A 17904-nucleotide genomic window follows, 5' to 3' on the forward strand; every position below is an offset into this window, starting at 1 on the left:
TTCAAATGATCTGATTCTTCATAGGAACATTTTCTTATGTGCTTTGAGCATCAACAGTTGTAAAACACTACATGTAATCATCAAGGCAATTTTTTTCTTTTCAACCAGTACTACAAATTTTCCCTAGCAACAGCAAAAATTCCTTAGAAACCGCTAGAAATCCCCTTTTATGTTTTAATTTTTGCCTGTACGTCCTTTGATAAATCTTTTTTGAGAGTGTACATGATGGATCCAAACATTTTTTAACCAATATCAAAGTTTTATTTCAAAATTTCCTTTAAAATATGCAAATTCTCTCAATCCTGAGGCAAAGAGATGGAGAAAAAAAGTATGAAAAAAATGGAATGAAGGAGTGAATGTATAGAAATAATGGTTTTTGGATACTATAGTTCTTGTCAAAATTAAAGAAGAATGGCTAATGAAATAATATCAATGTGATTGTTTTCGTTTTTCATCGATTGTCGGCTTTGGTCAGTTGTGTGTTTTCTTCAATCATTGCGTTTGGCTCAAACCTGAAAATATAAAGTGCTGAAGTGCTTCGGTAAGATAGGTGTCGGGTGTTGGATTGGCACATGCTTTTTTCAATTTTTCTGCTTGGCCTGGTGCAATTGATTCAAACACGGTGTCAATGGCTGATAAACTTTTTCTGACAAGCATTTTCTGGTTCTTTTCATCCAAGTCATCAAAGTCTTTATGTAGTTGAAATGTCAATGGCTCCCATTCACTTGACATGCTACTCATGGATCGATTGAAGATTTCTTTTTCGGAATATTGAGGCTCAGGTTATAATCACTGTCAGCAGGTTCTGGTTCTGTTGAAACAATGGATGCATTTAGGTGGTCAGGCTGATTGTCATCCATTGAGATTAAGGAAACATCCATCTCATTTGTGTCATGCATTTCAAGACATAGACAACACCTATGACCTAGGTCTATTTTGTTTTGTTCCATTAAAGAGGGATGGCATTTGACTCGACAACTACTGCACCATTTGGAACCAACTTGAATGAGTGTTTTCTCTCCAGCACTAGAAAAGAGGTGGCACTGTGCTGCTGCTGAAATTGGTATTTTACGCATATTCTTTGCTTTCAATTTTAATTTCTTGTGGCTGGGATATTGGCATGACAATTCAGGTTTCCATCCTAATCCAAATTTTAATCGGTGCTTTGGGCATATTAGCGCCTCATCTGGGATTGTAAATTGAAGACGATGCATGATAAGCCATTGTTCATTGGTGTTTGGGCAGTGAAAGATTGTTTCATCTGAGAATCCCAATGATGAAAGATGGGTGGTAGGATCCTGACGACACTCACCAAAGTTTACAGAGAGAGAATTACTATCATTATTAGATTAGATCCAAACTAAGTCAAACCACATTATTCTTCATTTAATCTCTCACCAACAAAGCAACTCAACTTTTTTTCTTAGATTGTGCCATCTACAGGGGACCCAAAAAAAGTGAATTTTGACTTCAAGAAAAACCTAGAGAAGTACTCAAATTTTAAAATAATATATGTTGAAATTAATTTCACCTTTCCTATTTACACTTTTTTGGGGTCACTCAGTAGAATTTTATATTATTTTTAGAATGGTTTAAAACATATTTTATCAAAATTGATCTAAAACCATTACAGCCACTTTTATATTTCAAATGATCAAAAAAAATTTGATAGTTTTTCTTTAAACTTTTTCTTCAAATGAGCCTTCATAGAAGTAACATTTATATATTTAAAAAATGAGAAAATAAATAAAAACACTTATATTTACATAATGGCCAGGCTTTGGAGTGGATTTAAAGAAAAAAAAAATAGTTTAGCACCAAAGTGAGGACAATTTTTGGGATATATTTTTTTAAATCTTGAAACCTTTAATTCCTAGTTTTTTTGCACTTTTTGGTGTTAAATAAGGGCAACCAATGCATTAAACCCCGATTAGAGGAAGTACAATTGGAAATTTGTTTAATGCGTCAAGTAACCAAGGTGGTTCGGAAAAGCCTGCAAGCTTTTGGCTGAAAACAGCAGAAAAAATGTTTAACCAAAAAGTTGATTTGTCCAAAAGTGGACATGATTAGAAGATGGAATTTAACCTTGGGGGGGGGGTACTAGGGTTTACGAGGTGACGGGGTGTCCGAGCCGAAAGTCGACTCTTTGAGAGACAAAACTTTGATGATTTTGGGACCCTTTGAGAGACTTTCCTAAAATTTTGGTAGATTTTTTCCAAATTTCGGTTTGATTTTCACCAAATTTTGGTCAAAACTTCCGGAAATCGTGTCCTTTTTAGAGAAAAATTTTAGATTTTCGTGATTTTGGGACCCTTTTAGAAACTAACTTATGAATTTGTACCCCTCTGAGAGACTTTTGAGGCCTGAAAAAAGGTACCGTTATGGTTCGCATCCATTTTGCCTAAGTAAACCCCCCGGGAAATTTCACCTAAATCTGTTCGTTAAAATGTCTTAAACCTGTTCGTTATTCTCTGAGAAAGTATACCCGAGGCGGTCGCTTTAGATGTTCACTGTTCACTGCAGCTTTCGTCACATTTGTCAGATTGATTTAAATGACGTGTTGAACTAAGTAGGTCCCTTAGTATAATGTGAATGAGTGCATTTTATATTGAGGAAGCTGCGTCGAAAATTCCGTCCAGTTTCGATAACTCAATCAAAAGTTATGATGATTCCAAGTTTCTGTTGATGTTACGCCACACTTTGACGTTCATTTCTCTGCTTTCTTACACACAAAAACTCTCTCCAGACAAGAAAGCCTCAAAACCAATCATAAAAAACTTTCTTTTATACTCTCTATTTATTTACAATGCATTAGCTTCTTTCAATTTAATGAATAAACAAAAAAATTTCATTTTTACTACTTTCTTCTTTTATATAGTGTTCTTTTATTATTCTCATATTATGCGCAAATCGTAATAAATGAAGTGACGTGTTTCTTTTCTCTTCCAATAGAAAATATTTTTCGCGCCAAAGTTTTACCGATAACTTGTTTTCCGAAAATAATCCGAAATCGGATTTAAAAAATAAGTCCAAATGCGCTGCTGCTGGAAAAAAAATCGCGGAACCGATTTGAAGGGTCACCGGGGCTGACCAAATAGAAAAAAAATGACCTTGATGATTACTTGAAGGGTGTTTACATCTGTTGATGCTCAAAGACGCATAAGAAAATATTCCTATGAATGAATCAGATCATTTGAATTAATATTTACCTTGGTTACTAAGGAATTCATACACGGTTGCTAGGGGAATTTTGAATTTTTCGGTAAAAAAGTGACCCCACTTCAGATCAAATTTTCTTTAGTTAGGATGAGAGTTCCATCCTAATTCTTTTTTGTCTTGAAAGAAGACAGTCTGAGCTCTCAAATGATATATGACACTCGAAATTCTGACAACCCCTTTATTGGGAAATTGGGCACGAGTTGCGCAAAGATTTTAGAATTTTCAAAACGAAAATCCATAATGGCGGAACATCAGTGGTCTCAAAATTTTTTTTTTTGACTTTACCTGAAAGTAATCCATAAGTTCTTCATGTGTGCAAAATTTCAGCTCAATTGGATAAATATTGAACGAGTTATAGCAGTTTTAATTCTGGTCTGTAAATTACTGGTCAGTAAAATAGATTTTTACAAAATTGGGCATAACTTTCGAACCGCTGGTACTAGAGCGCTGAAATTTTCTGGATGTGATCAGCTCAAGGTTCCTCACATATGTGCCAAATTTCATCAAAATCTGAGGACCCCCCTAATTCCATATTTCTGATCCTTAGCTGCATCTGCTCTTGATTCGTGACCCTAATTCGTTTTTAATTTATTTTTCAGGGAACGATCTGTGGCTCAAGCACGTGCATCAGTCATGATTTACAACAATGACCTTAAGAAATGGGAACATGCTGGTGGCGTGGGCGGCTTATCTAGATGTCATATATATTTCAACCCCGCCAATAACTCGTACCGGATAGTCGGCCGGAAGATTAATGATAACGATGTAAGTCACTTCCATATTCAATTCCAGGGCCTTTTGAGCTTTCTAATCTGCTGAGTTGAGTTTTAATTATTCTGCTCCCTTGCTAATTTACCTTAGTTGTTACCTTGGGACCAAGCTGGGTTAAACACAGGGCAAGGTACCTGGCCCAATCCATGAAAAGAGTTGCTCCCATCCTCTATTAGTTTGCTCTCGATTAAGGATGCAAAATTCTACCTAAGGAACATGGGTCAATATAATTTACAATCCCAAAATGAAAGAAGTCATTTTTGGACCTACCTAAGGTAGTCCTTTAAATTAACCCTTGTCCGTTCGTTCGTCCGTTCGTTCGTTCGTCTGTTGCCAGCTTTTCTCGGGATCGGCTCATTAGTTTTTTCTAATTTTTTGCACAATGATGCAAAATGGCAATGCCCGAAATGTGACGGAGCCCGATTTTCGAAAAAAAAAAATTTCCGGCCGAAGATGCCGGAAATATGCCGGAAAAACTGGTTTTTCGGCATTTTCTCGAGATTTCATCATTAGTTTTTTCTGATTTTTTGCTCAAAGATGCGTATTAACAATGCCCAAAACATGACCTAGTCCGATTTTTGAGAAAAAATTTTTTCCGGCCGAAGATGCCGGAAATATGCCGGAAATCGCCGTTTTTCTGGATTTTCATTGGACTTTTCCATATAATTGGTTGTTTTTTCATTCAAAAAGATTATTGATAGCAATGCCCACCATCAAGCATGTTTCAATTTTCAATAAAATTGATTTTTGAAGCCGGAACTTTCTAAAAAAAATCGCCGGCGGGGACGGCGGGCGGAACAGCCGATTTTCGCCCGGAAATAAAAGAAAAAAAAAACGGTATTTCTTGAATTTCTTGAGTTGTTTTGTACTTTATATTTTTTCATGAAATTTTGCACACTGATGCAAAATGTCAATACCTAAATTGTGACGGAGCCCGATTTTCGAAAAAATTCATTGCCGGCCGAAAATGCCGGAAATATGCCGGAAAAACTGGTTTTTCGGCATTTTCTCGAGATTTCATCATTAGTTTTTTCTGATTTTTTGCTCAAAGATGCGTATTAACAATGCCCAAAACATGGCCGAGTCCGATTTTTAAGAAAAAAATTTTTCCGGTTGCCGGAAATCGCCGTTTTTGCAGATTTTCATTGGATTTTTTCCTTGTATTTCTATGTTTTTCACACAAAAACATTATTGATAACAATGCTCACCATCAAGCATGATTCAATTGTCAATAAAACTGATTTTTGCGACCAGAACTTCCTATTTATTTTTTCCCTACAACCCTTCTCTCTCCCCCCATCAACAATCAATGATGAATTTATTGTGTTGTGTATTTTCGCTAAATGCTATATTTTCTGACTGATTTTTTTCATTTTTCTTTTCGCATTGCTAACTAACTTTCATCATCAGGTAGGTCCATTCAGCATGTTGCTTGTTTTAATTCAAAAACTAACAGTAGAAGCCTGATGACCTCATTATCTTTATTACAATGGCTCATTATGACCTCATCAACTGTAATTTATCATTCAGTATTCCCCATTATCATGTCTTATTCACATGACCCATGGTAATGATTAAATTAATTGAATTGGATTACTCGGTTGTCTACTTAACAACCCCACGTTTCTATGGCAACTAAAATTAGAATTATCATGGATCTGTTACGATGTTAGAAAAACAAGCTCCGCTTCGTATTGCATTTCTAGACTATTGTTTAGACCCATCAGTATACTAGCAAAACGAAAGTCTGCTCCAAAAAATGGCTGCCCGCACTTTTTTAAACATTGCTCTTAAGGGAAAAAGGATGAACGGAAAGTTGGAAAGATAATTTTGAGTGGTTTGATGTGAGATCCTTAGAATTTCCTGAAATTTGAATTTGATAATTAATTGATTAAGATGGATGACCAAGCATCCTTAATGTAACAAAAATGAACAATACTGAATGTTTTTTTATGGTGAAAAGTTGATTTTTAAGTTTCAATCGCACTTTCAAATAATCTACTTCACCTTCTTCAACTTTGACAGGTTGTCCTCAACTGCGGTATCGGTAAGAATTTGCGTTACAACAAAGCCACACCCACATTTCATCAATGGAGAGACCAGAGGCAAGTTTATGGATTGAATTTCCAATCAGCTGATGATGCTGTGGTCTTCTCTGAAGCTGTTATGGCCGCTGTTGACGATATCAATAATCCTTCTGCACCTGGTAAGTCGGACACTGGATACGCTTTTTCAGTGGCGTTGTGGGAAAATTTTTCTGGAGGGGCCAAAGTCAATTTTTTTTAAATGGTGCCCCCAATTTCTCAAAGTGGCGCCCCCACCCACCAGTTTCTATACTTTCACTACAGTAATTCATTTGCCTAGGCATAATGAGGAAGGAAATATTTAGCGGATAAGAGTAGATATATCTTTGATGAATGGAAAAGGGATAAACAGGCCCCACCATGGTTGGGGCCGACTAGAAAATTTTTGAAAATCGACTGCCAAGATACCCAAAATCACTGAATAAAAATAGACAAATTTGACACTTGCTAAAGTGAAAAGAAAACTTAAAAAAATAATGTGTAATGCGAGTGAAGCGAGCGAAAAAAAATCATGTTTTATGATTTCAATATTGTTGTCAGCAAATTAGTCTTGAAGCGCAGTTAGATTTTCATTTAATAATGCTATATTGTACACAAAAAAACTTGCAAATTAGCTAGATTGCAAAGAAGTTACCAATCAACTTTATTGCGAGCGAAGCGAGCGAAAAAAAATGCAAGTAATTTAAAATTATCTCAGTAAAATTGGTCCTGGGGCGCAACTTAAGGCGCATAAAGTATGATTTTTAAGATTGGGGCGTTTAAAAAAGTCTCTTTTTTGTCTCTCTCTTTTTTCAAAAAAGCTCCGTCCCCCCCTGCCACAACGCCACTGCGCTTTTTTCTCGGACAGCTCTGGATAAGATTTATGATATTCATTATGTTGTAATTTTTTCTACCACACCAGAAAGGTCAACAATAATTACCACAAAAGTTTTTAAGTTTAAACAATAGGACTGGAGGTTGAACTTCAATTATATGCATGAATGCAAAGAATTGCCTCAAAAATTTACAATAAATGTTCGTTTTTTCACACAGCTCCTTGAATTTCTACTATTTCTTTATTCCATTGTACGTTCAAGAAACATTCCTGGCTTTTCACTGAAAATACCAGGACCGCTTTGTCCCACTGCCATCACTATATAGTTTTGGATAGTTTTAGTTTTAGTCTTGTGATCATTTTGAAGTCACAATAATACTAATTGACTGAGAATTCCCTCCGCTATGTATATGGGCTCTATGTAATTTGAGTACATGTCTAATGACGTGATATAGAAGTTGATTTGAGGCAAATCTAAAAAAAATAAATTTTAAAATGGTTGTTCTGTCATTTTTGCACCTGTCTACAATCTAAGTATCAGACAGTGTCACTCATATCAACATAATCCCATTAAAAACATTACATTCTCTTATTAATTCGTAATAAATTCTTAATGCATCGATATGATAAACAAAGTTTGAAGTTAAGCTCATTTTTAATGATTAATGAGCGATAGTACTGTATTCTTATTAATGATGCGTTATGATGACGTCATGTTTTTACATCACTACAACATAACAAAAATGATCAAATTTTTACGAGGGAAGGAAAAAAAAGGTGATGTTGAAACCCATATAAGGCTTTTTGATCATGACCCCACACCATTGTTTTTCTCTTGTAAACCTCATTATCCTTACTCTCTTTCTCTCTCTCTCAAAAAGATGAAATTATTTCGCATCAGAATAAAAGCTTATTAACATTTTTGTTGTCATTTATATTTCTCTTTGTCATTCATTGTGAGGTTTGTTAAGCCATAAATATTATGTGACGTAGCTCACACAAACTAACCAACCAACCTCCAAAGCCTACTGTCAGCTCATCTATATAAGACGTCGCATTTCAACGGAAACAGTCAGAAGTTCAAAACACAACAAAGAGAACGAACGCACTGGAGAAAATTTAAAAATTTAAAGCAAGAAATTTATATTCAAGATGGCAGCTGAAATGTACACAGGCCGACCAATTGTTCATGAAGGAGAAACAAAGATTTTGCCAGGAGGAACCACTATCAGTGTTCAACGTGAAACTAACTCACCAGCAAGCTCAGCAACATTCGAATCACCACAATCACCCACGTCACAAGTTCTCCGCCCTGGTGAAACAGTTCGCATCCCTGGTGTTGGAACAGTCAGTGTTGAACGCCAACCCGCTTCCCATAACGTCCAACACACACCAGACAAATATATGGTCCACCCTGGTGAGACAATTACTCTACCAGATGGGGGAAGTTTCACAGTGCAACGAACAACCACACATCAACAATATTCACCTGCCGAATCTACCATCATCCGCCCAGGGGAAACACGTAATATCCCAGGTGTAGGAATCGTCAGCATCGAAAGTTCTCCAGTCAGTCCAACCACACAAGGAAAAATCACAATTCGCCCTGGAGAGACTGTTGAGTTACCCACCGGAGGGACAATCAGTGTCAACAGTTCTCCTTCGACACCACATCTAGGAAAAACCATTATTTCCCCCGGCGAAACACGAAATATCCCTGGTGTAGGAACAATCAGTGTCGAACGACAATCCATGGGAACTCCGACTGTACACGGTACGACAGTTATTCGACCAGGGGAAACTGTCAATCTCCCTGGTGGAGGTCGAATCTCAGTGGAAAGCTCTCCATCAACACCATCATCAAATACCACGGGGAAAACAATCATTCGCCCTGGAGAAACCATCAACTTGCCTGGCCTTGGACAAATCAGTATTCAAAGTTCGCCGGTCATGGATCAACGTCCAGGGAAGACTATCATCCACCCTGGGGAAACAGTCAACCTACCAGGCTATGGAACAATCAGTGTGGAAACATCTCCAACAAACACAACCTCCAGCTACAATCCATCCTCAAATCAATTTAAAATTCAACCAGGGGAAAGTGTTATTTTACCCGATGGAACAACGTTCACTATGGCACCAAGGAAATTAACCTATGATGAAACAAACTACACCCCAGGGCAAAGTGAAGCGTTATATGTTGGTGAAACTCGAAGAATCCCAGGAGTGGGAACGATCAGCGTCTCAAGAGTGTCCAATAACGACTCCAAACAACCGACCTCTCCTACAGTCAACAAAACCAACCCTCCAACATTCAACATCAACAGCTCTGTCGTTTCGAACACTGATTCTTCGTCTTCGAGACCAGGGCCTACTTCACCCACCACAGCTCCTACTTTCAACATCAACAGTTCCGTGGTTTCACCTACTAAAGTAAATAGTCCTGTTGCTGTGCAACCTAGTTCACCTTTGGTCACGAGTGCTAAAACACAAGACATTGATTTTTCTGATATGCCAGTTTTTGACGTCAACCAATTATCTGCACTTGAGATTCATAGTAAACCAATCGAAGGTGAGCCGCAACCACAAGGAGAAGAAGAAGACATTCCAGAGTTGAGTTTCGCTGAAAAAATGAAAATGTTCAGTGCTGCAAAGAACCAAGCAAAACTTGCACCGGCCGCTTCAAGTCAAACCCAAACCAAACAAAATCCTCCGCCAACTGCACAAAAGCCAGCACCGCCAACAGTGCAAGCCAAACCAGAAACAGCCCCAAAGCCGCCTAAAACGAATCCGAAACCAATTATCTCTGTTACACAAGAACCCGATTTTCCTGATTTCGATATGCCGCCACCTCCACCCTCGAGCATGATCGACTTTGATTTACCGCCTCCACCACCAGATTTCATTTTTGATGACTTTATGACTCCGCCAAAGAAAGTTAGTCTCCAAGATAAATTGAAAGAATTGGAGTCCAGATACGAAATTGAAGATCAATCAACCAGTTCGGTTTCCACTGTGGGAGCGAATCAAGTTGTCATGAGTAAAAGTGATCCAAAATTCGCTGTCAAATTCCAATAGAATGAACTGATTATTTGGAAAATTTGAAAATGTTCATGAAGCTCAAATGACTGATAATTTACTTTCAATAATCGGAGCTGAACATTTACTCCGGACAAAGTTTGCATAGACACGGACTGCTATTTATTTATCTATTTATTGCTTTTTGTTAGCATACCCCCTTGTATTTTGTGTATAGTAAAATGAAAAAAAATATGTAGAGTATTGTCGTTTTGTATGTAGTATATCTATCAGTTTTTATAAGATAAATTTTAGATTGATTTTCCTTTGAAAAAAAAGAAATATAATTTTTGATTCCCGTTATGTTAAATAATTTCATCAGTCAATCTTTATCACTTTATTAACTTTAGTTTTTTTGGTTTCATTCTGGATGAAAATTTGATCTCTATATGTTTTTTGGTGGTCAGGATTCGGCTAGACACCCAAATCAAACCTTTTCAAAATAACGGTTTGTAATTAATTAAAGGATTTGTTTGGTTGAATTCTTACAATCTACAGAATAAAAAATTTTCGGTTGATTCTTGCTAATTGGAAATCGAACGAAAGAACTGATTTTTTGATAAATAAAGTTTTACAGTAGCATTTATTGTTTTTTTCAGTCGCTAAAACAAAAGGGCATTTCATCCTGGTGATTTTCAACAATCTTCGGACGAATGTCTAAACTTTTTCTCTTTAGCTCTTTAAATCGGCATTTCTTGAACTTTTTAACTTTTTTTACATTTTTAGAACCGGTACAGCAATACCAACCAAAAGTTGAACCACAGGTAAATAAAAATATTTTAGGCGGACAGTTAGTGGGTTAGTGTCCTTTTAGCCGGGTCATACCAAAGATTCTCAAAATAGTACTTAATGCCTTTCTGCTTGATGCTCAGCAATTAAGGGAAGGATTAAGGGTAAGTGGAGGAATCCAGGGAGAAAGAACGGCGCCCTTTCCTGCCTTCGGGTAGATAGCTATCGAAAGAGGAGCCTTCGGGTCACAGACTTACTTACTAGTGTTCTTTTTAGATACTGACTGAAACTTCCTCTCCTTGTTTCCAATATACCTTTTGTTTGCATTTTGCGTTTAAATTAAAGGAATATTTCGTACATCAAAATATTTTCGTCTGAAAAAAAAACCTAACCTCAAAACAGTCATAATCTTTCCTAAAGTCCTTTTGAATATTCATAACCAAAAATGTGTTAAGCGGGTTTTCACAGGTTTAAAGCTGACGAAAGAAGTGATATAATTTGTAGAAAAATTTACAACTCATCCTTTTTAAAGTATTTATTTTAAGGTTCTTAAAGAACGCGACGTTGTTTTAAAAGCAGAAACGCCTTATTAACTCACTCATTTTCTCATATTGTAGTCAAGATATATTCTAAACATTTTAGTTATTAAAGCACTTACAATCAGCATACATTGATACTTAACACAACAAATACTGTCATGTCACTTTCCACATTCACCAGACACTTTTATTTTTATAATGTCTATTTGAATTTAATCCAGGACTAATTTCTGACCGAAATAGAAATAAAAGGGGTAAAACTTATCACTTTGTCAAAAGTGACTATACATAATTGAATTAAAATGAGGAACTGTTTGACCATCAAATAGTTAGATTGCTATGCTTGTGCTAATGGAGACGGTATTTTTAGAGCTAATTATATACTCCTTTCATTTTGTTGATTCAAATAGCTAGAGATCGTTCTGTCTATTTACAAAAACAACTAATCGGCCAAGACTGTGTGCTTTAAGAGGTGATGAGGAGTGTCCCTCTCATATTTGTACCAAGTTGTGTTACCCATCTCCATCTAAGCTATTGATGTTATTTATTTTTATTTCAGAGAACAGCGGTACCAGCTCAACCACCGCAACCGCCCCAACCACCGCGTAAGAATATATATATTTCTATCTTATCCATACATGTCAGCCCTTCCCGTTTTTAAACAAAAGAGTTATCTGATCTTGACCTCTACTATTTCTCTGTTCGTAAAAAAATTCACTTTCAGCTTCAATTTCTTCTTCTTTTTATAGAAGCACCAAAAGGAGTTCCGGCCCCGCCACCTCCACCACCCGTCAACAATGTTCCACCCTCGACTCCCGCTCCTCCACCTCCAGCGCCACCTGCACCACCAAGTGGAGGCGGTCCTCCACCACCACCGCCTCCTCCTCCAGCACCAGGCGGTGGAGGTTTGTTTTGTTTTTTATTATGTATTATTTTTATTATGTTTTGACCGTGACCAAGTGCGCGTTTTATGATATAAACACGTGGTTAGGCAAGGGCAAAGTATGCAGCAAGTCCTTCAGACACGATGCTTGTACAACATTTTCTTATCACAAACAATTAACTCATTTCGTATAGGAAGGTTGACATTTCCTGTTTTCTTCTACTGTGGGACTCTCGCTTATTCGAACTTCTATTGTTTGAATCTTTCAATAATTCGAACTAATTATCAGTTCCCGTCAAGGGGAAGCTCTCTATTTTTCGAATCTAACTTTAATTCGAACAGATTGGACTTCTTGCTCGAATTCAAATTAGTGAGTATAATGACTGAATAATTTCTTGAAATTTAGGGTAGATATTTAGGTAGAAATTTAGTTTTCTTGAAACATCTCTTTAATGGATTTTCGATAAAATCTTCAAGTTCTGGTAATTGAGTACATTTGAATATCACGCTAATTCTTCTTTCAGGCCCACCAGCTCCACCGGCACCACCAGCTCCAGGAGGTGGACCACCCCCTCCACCACCCCCACCTCCAGCACCAAGCGCTGGGGGAGCGGCAAGTGGCGGAGGTTTAGCAGATGCACTTAAAGGTGTGACACTAAAGAAACGGTCAGAGGTATGTTGGTTTTCTTGCATCTTTGATTATTTAGCTTTGATTTTTTCCTGTATATTGGCAAACTTTTGTCATATATTTACATATTGGAAAATCATGATCCAGAATTACCTTTCTGTGATTATAATCATGTTTACATTTTTCCTCCTTCATTTTAGGTAAAAGAAGATAGGAAGCCCCCACCATCCGCTGGAAACCCCATGGGTGATATGATGAGCGCTCTTAATAGAAAGCTGATGGCAAGGTATGTCGATGTTCTCTTGAAGACCTAAGAATATGTTGATAATGTCAGAATCAATACAGTGAAAACCTGGAAGCTTATGAAATTAATAGAGCACGAACTAATTTGAAATCGATTCCTTTGTTGCTTGTTTTAAGAAAAAAGATGAATAAAAATATAACTCATGCGCGATGTTTCTCAGTATTTCGTCAATAAAACTCACTTTTTGTTCATTTACAGGAAAAAGATGGCTGATGGAGACGTAAGTTGTTGATTTAAGACTCAGCACAATTCGTTCGTATAGTGTAAAATACCGTTGCATCATCTTGTTAATCTCATTTCACTAGCACCGGGGAAAGGAATTATTCACCTACATTTCAAATTTGGGTGTTTCGATTCAACTTAACAAATGTAATTCGCCATGAGCCATCATGTCTACTGTTGCGTACTTTCGTGTTTTTTCACCGATTATTTTATTTTTAGTCACAAGACGGTGGTTCGGAAAAATCTTCGCCTGCTCATGTCGGTAAGTTTAAATTCTTTTCATGACATTATATAAGCTTCGAATACACAATCAACCAAAACTCCTGATACCCTCATCACTCACTTTCTCTACTAATATAACTACTGATTCACTTTTTTCTCTTCCAGCAAAAACTCCAGTAGCACCACCCGCCCCGGCAGTAAAAACGCCAGCAGCGCCGCCCGCTCCCGCTCAAAAATCGCCCGCCGCTGCTAAAAAATTCACACCGGCTGCACCGCCACCACCCTCACAAAAAACAACACCACCGCCCTTCAATAAACCAACGAACGTGGTGGTACCAAGTAACAAAAAGAATGAAACACCTTCCGCTACAAATAAGTGAGAAATATTTTAGTGGACTTGATCTCCTTCTGTGATTGTAGAGATTTCATTTTCAGAGCTTCAATTTTATTTAAGGGTTTATGAAAGATTCACTTGTACCAGAGGTGGTTTTTTATACATAGAGTACAGTCCTTTGAGTGAAGTAAACGTGTTCCAGTATATCTCATGCTCAAAGTTTCATGCTATATATAGTGGTAATCTTCAGTCCATCCATTGTAAAGATCTTGATACAGAGTGTAGTAATTAAAATAACAAACTCTGAAATTCAGATATGCGTCTTTTGGAAATGGAAAAGGCACAAATAGTTAATCGAATAGTGAGAAATTTTAATGTTTCTTTTCAGTCGCACGACAAGTGTATCAACAAGCAACAACCAACCGACGCCTTCTGCAGCTTCCCTTAATTCTAATTATTCTTCCATCTACGATTCTCCTGATATGGTCTCACTGAGAGAGGTAAATGGTTTGTTTGAACTAGCACTTTTTTTGTTTTCACGCGGCATATCTTTCTAAATCTGGTGATATGTTTTACTTTCTAATCTTGTCTAGCCTATCGGGCTCAGAAATCAATGATTATAACGATATTGGACTGGCTATAAGAGATTATACTATTACTGACCAACTTATCAGTTATTATATTTCATCCTTCAAAATACGTTAGATTGATCGGTGCCTGATTGATGAATGCGGGTTATCAATTTTGCAAAACCAAAATGATGGTCACCCATAATTACTTATGATACAATTCCATTGTGCAATGTCTGTAACTTCCATATTGTGCAACTAGGGATGAATGCTCGACGTCAAGTAGTCCTGCCATATCGGAGGAACTGACTGTTGAGTTATGAAAATTGTAACATTTTAAAGAAACATTCTTTTTATAAGCAACTCCAATTTTCGGGTCAGGGCTTCTAGTTCAATTTCTGAAAAATTGCTTTGACCACCCCTGATAGACTGATATTATACCATATTTATACTTAATGGGTCAAGGGCTATCGTGTGCCATGGTTAGATTATCTGAAAAGTTTTTACTTTAAGAAAAGCTTTTACTGATTTAAGGGTTTGAACCTTAGCAACCTTGTTGCTTATAAAAAATGTGTACTCTCTCGGTAACTAAGCAGTCCTTGAGGAACCGGCTAAATCGTCGAATTATACCATATCAGACAATATCGTATTAGATTACTCATTGTTCAAATCCTGTTCTTTTTGTTTTTCACAGGATATCCTGACAGCGGTGCGTGAAGAAATACAAACGGCCAAAAAAGAAATCATAGAAGGTTAGCTTCTTCTTCATTTTCTTCTTTTAATGTATATTCTATTGTCAATGGATTTCTCTTTTTGATGAGGAAACTGCCTTGATGATTAATTGCTTTAATAGATTTTTGTATCCGTCCTGGATAAATTTCCTATAATATTCTATTCGAGAACATATATTTTGTGATACACTTATTATCTAGTTGTATCGAAATTTCACAGTATTTTACTAGTAGAAACCCATGTCGTTTTTCACATGCTCATAAATCAATTGGTTTATTTAAAATCCAAGCTCGTTAAAGAGATTTCCTCTTTTAGTAACTTTGTTTGTTGTGTCACTGGGGTTTTTATCCTCCACCTGATCAATGTTGATTGATGGGAATTCCCCTATTTGCCTATTAATTAGCTACACTTATAAAGGTGACTTTTTAAGTGGACAACAGGGGTTTTCCCGTTGTTCTTGAACTTTGAAACTTTACATGCCTGAGGCAGCATTTTTCCAACAAATTTTCACATGATGATTTGATATGCGTTAATTAGGGTATTTTGTTTCGGCGTGACGATAGGCTATATAAATGTTTCTTCCGAAATTGTTTGCCTGATGTTCGTCGTTAATAAGGATATGTAGTGGTGTTAAAGTTAATTCGAGAAAAAATTTGTTGAAATTATGTGGCTTGTCCATAAGCCCACAAGATAATATAGTTCACTCAATTTGATTTATTTCTGGATCAAAGTCTAAAAACGTTGTTTCGTGTGCACAAACTAATCATTTTACGGCCATAAGCTGAATGGACCTTTCAAAGCTGGGATGACTTTTAGATAATCCAATTTTGTAATTGTCAGGACATTTTTTGACTTTATTTGATTTATTCTTTTCATTTTAGTTTTACGTCAAGAGTTAAGTCGGAGGTGAGCTCAACGTAAGCAACGGTGATGATCTCCATCATAAATTACCTACGATACCTCAAGATGCGTTTCAACCGGTACGTAGCATTAAAGAGATAAAATTGAAAAATTATTAATTGAACTGAAATGGATTTTTAACATTTTTTTTCTGCGACTATTATTTTATTATTGTTATTTAAATGAACGATAAAAAGTTTTTTCTTCTCTTAGAGTAAAACCCTTAGATATTAATGAATAGTTTTATAGGAAAATTTTCAATTGTAGATATGCAAAAGTTCTCTTACTGGGGTTTTTTCTAACTCTAAAAGCATTTATGATTTATTTGATTTTATCACAACGATTAAATCTTCCTTGACACTTTCAAATAACACTGAAATCAGAGGATTGGGTACTAGTGCCCATTCTCCCCTAACAAGAAACAAATTTGGTCAGCGAAGTTTTTTGAAGTGACTTAGAAATATTAGTTATTACTAAATAAGAATTTTTTAATATGAATTATTTGTTTGTTTGTTTTTTCTGTTTATTTTCTCATGAATTTTATTACCTTTTTCAGGAATTTTAACATTTTTATGTTTTGTTTTGTTGTTTTTTTGTGTGTTTTGTTGATAGTGTTTTTTTGCATCTTTCTAGTTCCTTTTTGCTTTTGTGACGTCATAGGATGTTACACGAACCTTATGCAGGTGATGTAGTTGGCCTTGAAAATTAATTGTTCTGCTTTCCAATTATCAATAGTCATTACTAAAATTCAAGTGGATTTTCTCTTGAAAAGTTTAAGCATACCATACTGTTTTAAATTGTTTTGCCTAATTGCTTTTGAATTCATAGTATTGACGACTTGATAAGTCTTGACTTCTAAAATTCATTGATACACGTATTTTTATAAGAACATCCAACATTTTTAAGCCTTCAGATGTTCTTAACTTTTTGAGTTTCAAGCCTAAAAATGTCCTTAACAAGTTCTTATTTTCCCCATTTCTTATGTATTTTTGTCAACTTTCCTAAGAAATTGGCTGTTTTCGAGTCCGCAAAACCTAAAAATGTTGTTCACTTGTTCTTAATATTTTGGCCATCAGAGCTTTATGTTTTTATATAGTTTAACTTATAAAATAACGTGTATCTCATAACTTAATGAAGCAAAAAAATTGATACCTGAGAGTCTATTACTCGGCCTTTCGTTTTCCATACTTTCACTTTATATATTTTATCAATTTAGACAAATGAATGAATGAATGATGATCAGCGAACTTTGTAAATTTTGACTGATTCGAATTCTCGCTATCTATATTTCTTGTAAAATATGAAAAAAATCTTTTTAATACAATCGATTTTTATTTATTCTTTCTCGTTTGATCTGGTTACCCTAATAAAGTGCATTCGCACTAATGTTTGTTTTGCTTGCCGTTTTTCAACAAATGCTTCAAATATAACACTGTTGTAAAGATAATTTAGAGTATTATAATTGTTGATAAAAATTATTCTAACAACTTTAAATAGAAAATGAAGATGAAAACTTTTCATCTGTATTTTCTAAATTTTTTAGAATTATTTTCTCAAAATTTATAGTGATCTGAATTATCTTTTCAACGGTATATAATTTTTTTTATATTGCTGCCAACTGAATTCATTTTCCATCTCAAATCGGATATTTGTCTTTTTTGTTGTAGAATAGCGATTGGATAGTAAGGTCTCCCGACGCTAAACCATAAATCCCAGCATTTCCAAGCAGAACTTTACAATCCCCGCTCAGCTTTAAGGCATTATCGCTTTATCAGCGATTTTTTGTAAATTTCAAATCGAGAAGGTCTATATTTAGAAGTTGATTGGCCGTCCTCACAAGATCTCCTTCCTGACTATCACAGGGGAAATTCCCCTG

At 35.9% G+C, this 17904-nt stretch overlaps 1 protein-coding gene across 1 annotated transcript; it reads left to right on the forward strand.

Moving 5' to 3' along the window:
* Positions 1-3818: 3818 nt before the first annotated feature.
* LOC136811340 (vasodilator-stimulated phosphoprotein-like) lies at positions 3819-17352 on the forward strand (the record flags this gene model as incomplete). The annotated part of the gene is given in 13 exon segments (XM_067067955.1): positions 3819-3984; positions 6016-6196; positions 10693-10730; positions 11794-11839; positions 11984-12139; positions 12642-12790; positions 12946-13031; positions 13248-13269; positions 13491-13533; positions 13659-13869; positions 14216-14327; positions 15091-15148; positions 16010-17352. Coding segments are annotated over 13 exon segments (1297 nt in total), but the record flags the coding sequence as incomplete, so codon positions are not given.
* Between the last annotated feature and the right edge of the window lie 552 nt (positions 17353-17904).

The sequence above is a fragment of the Clytia hemisphaerica genome, unplaced genomic scaffold, assembly GCF_902728285.1.
Source record: "Clytia hemisphaerica strain Z4C2 unplaced genomic scaffold, Clytia hemisphaerica genome assembly, whole genome shotgun sequence".
Taxonomy (NCBI): Eukaryota; Metazoa; Cnidaria; class Hydrozoa; order Leptothecata; family Clytiidae; genus Clytia; species Clytia hemisphaerica.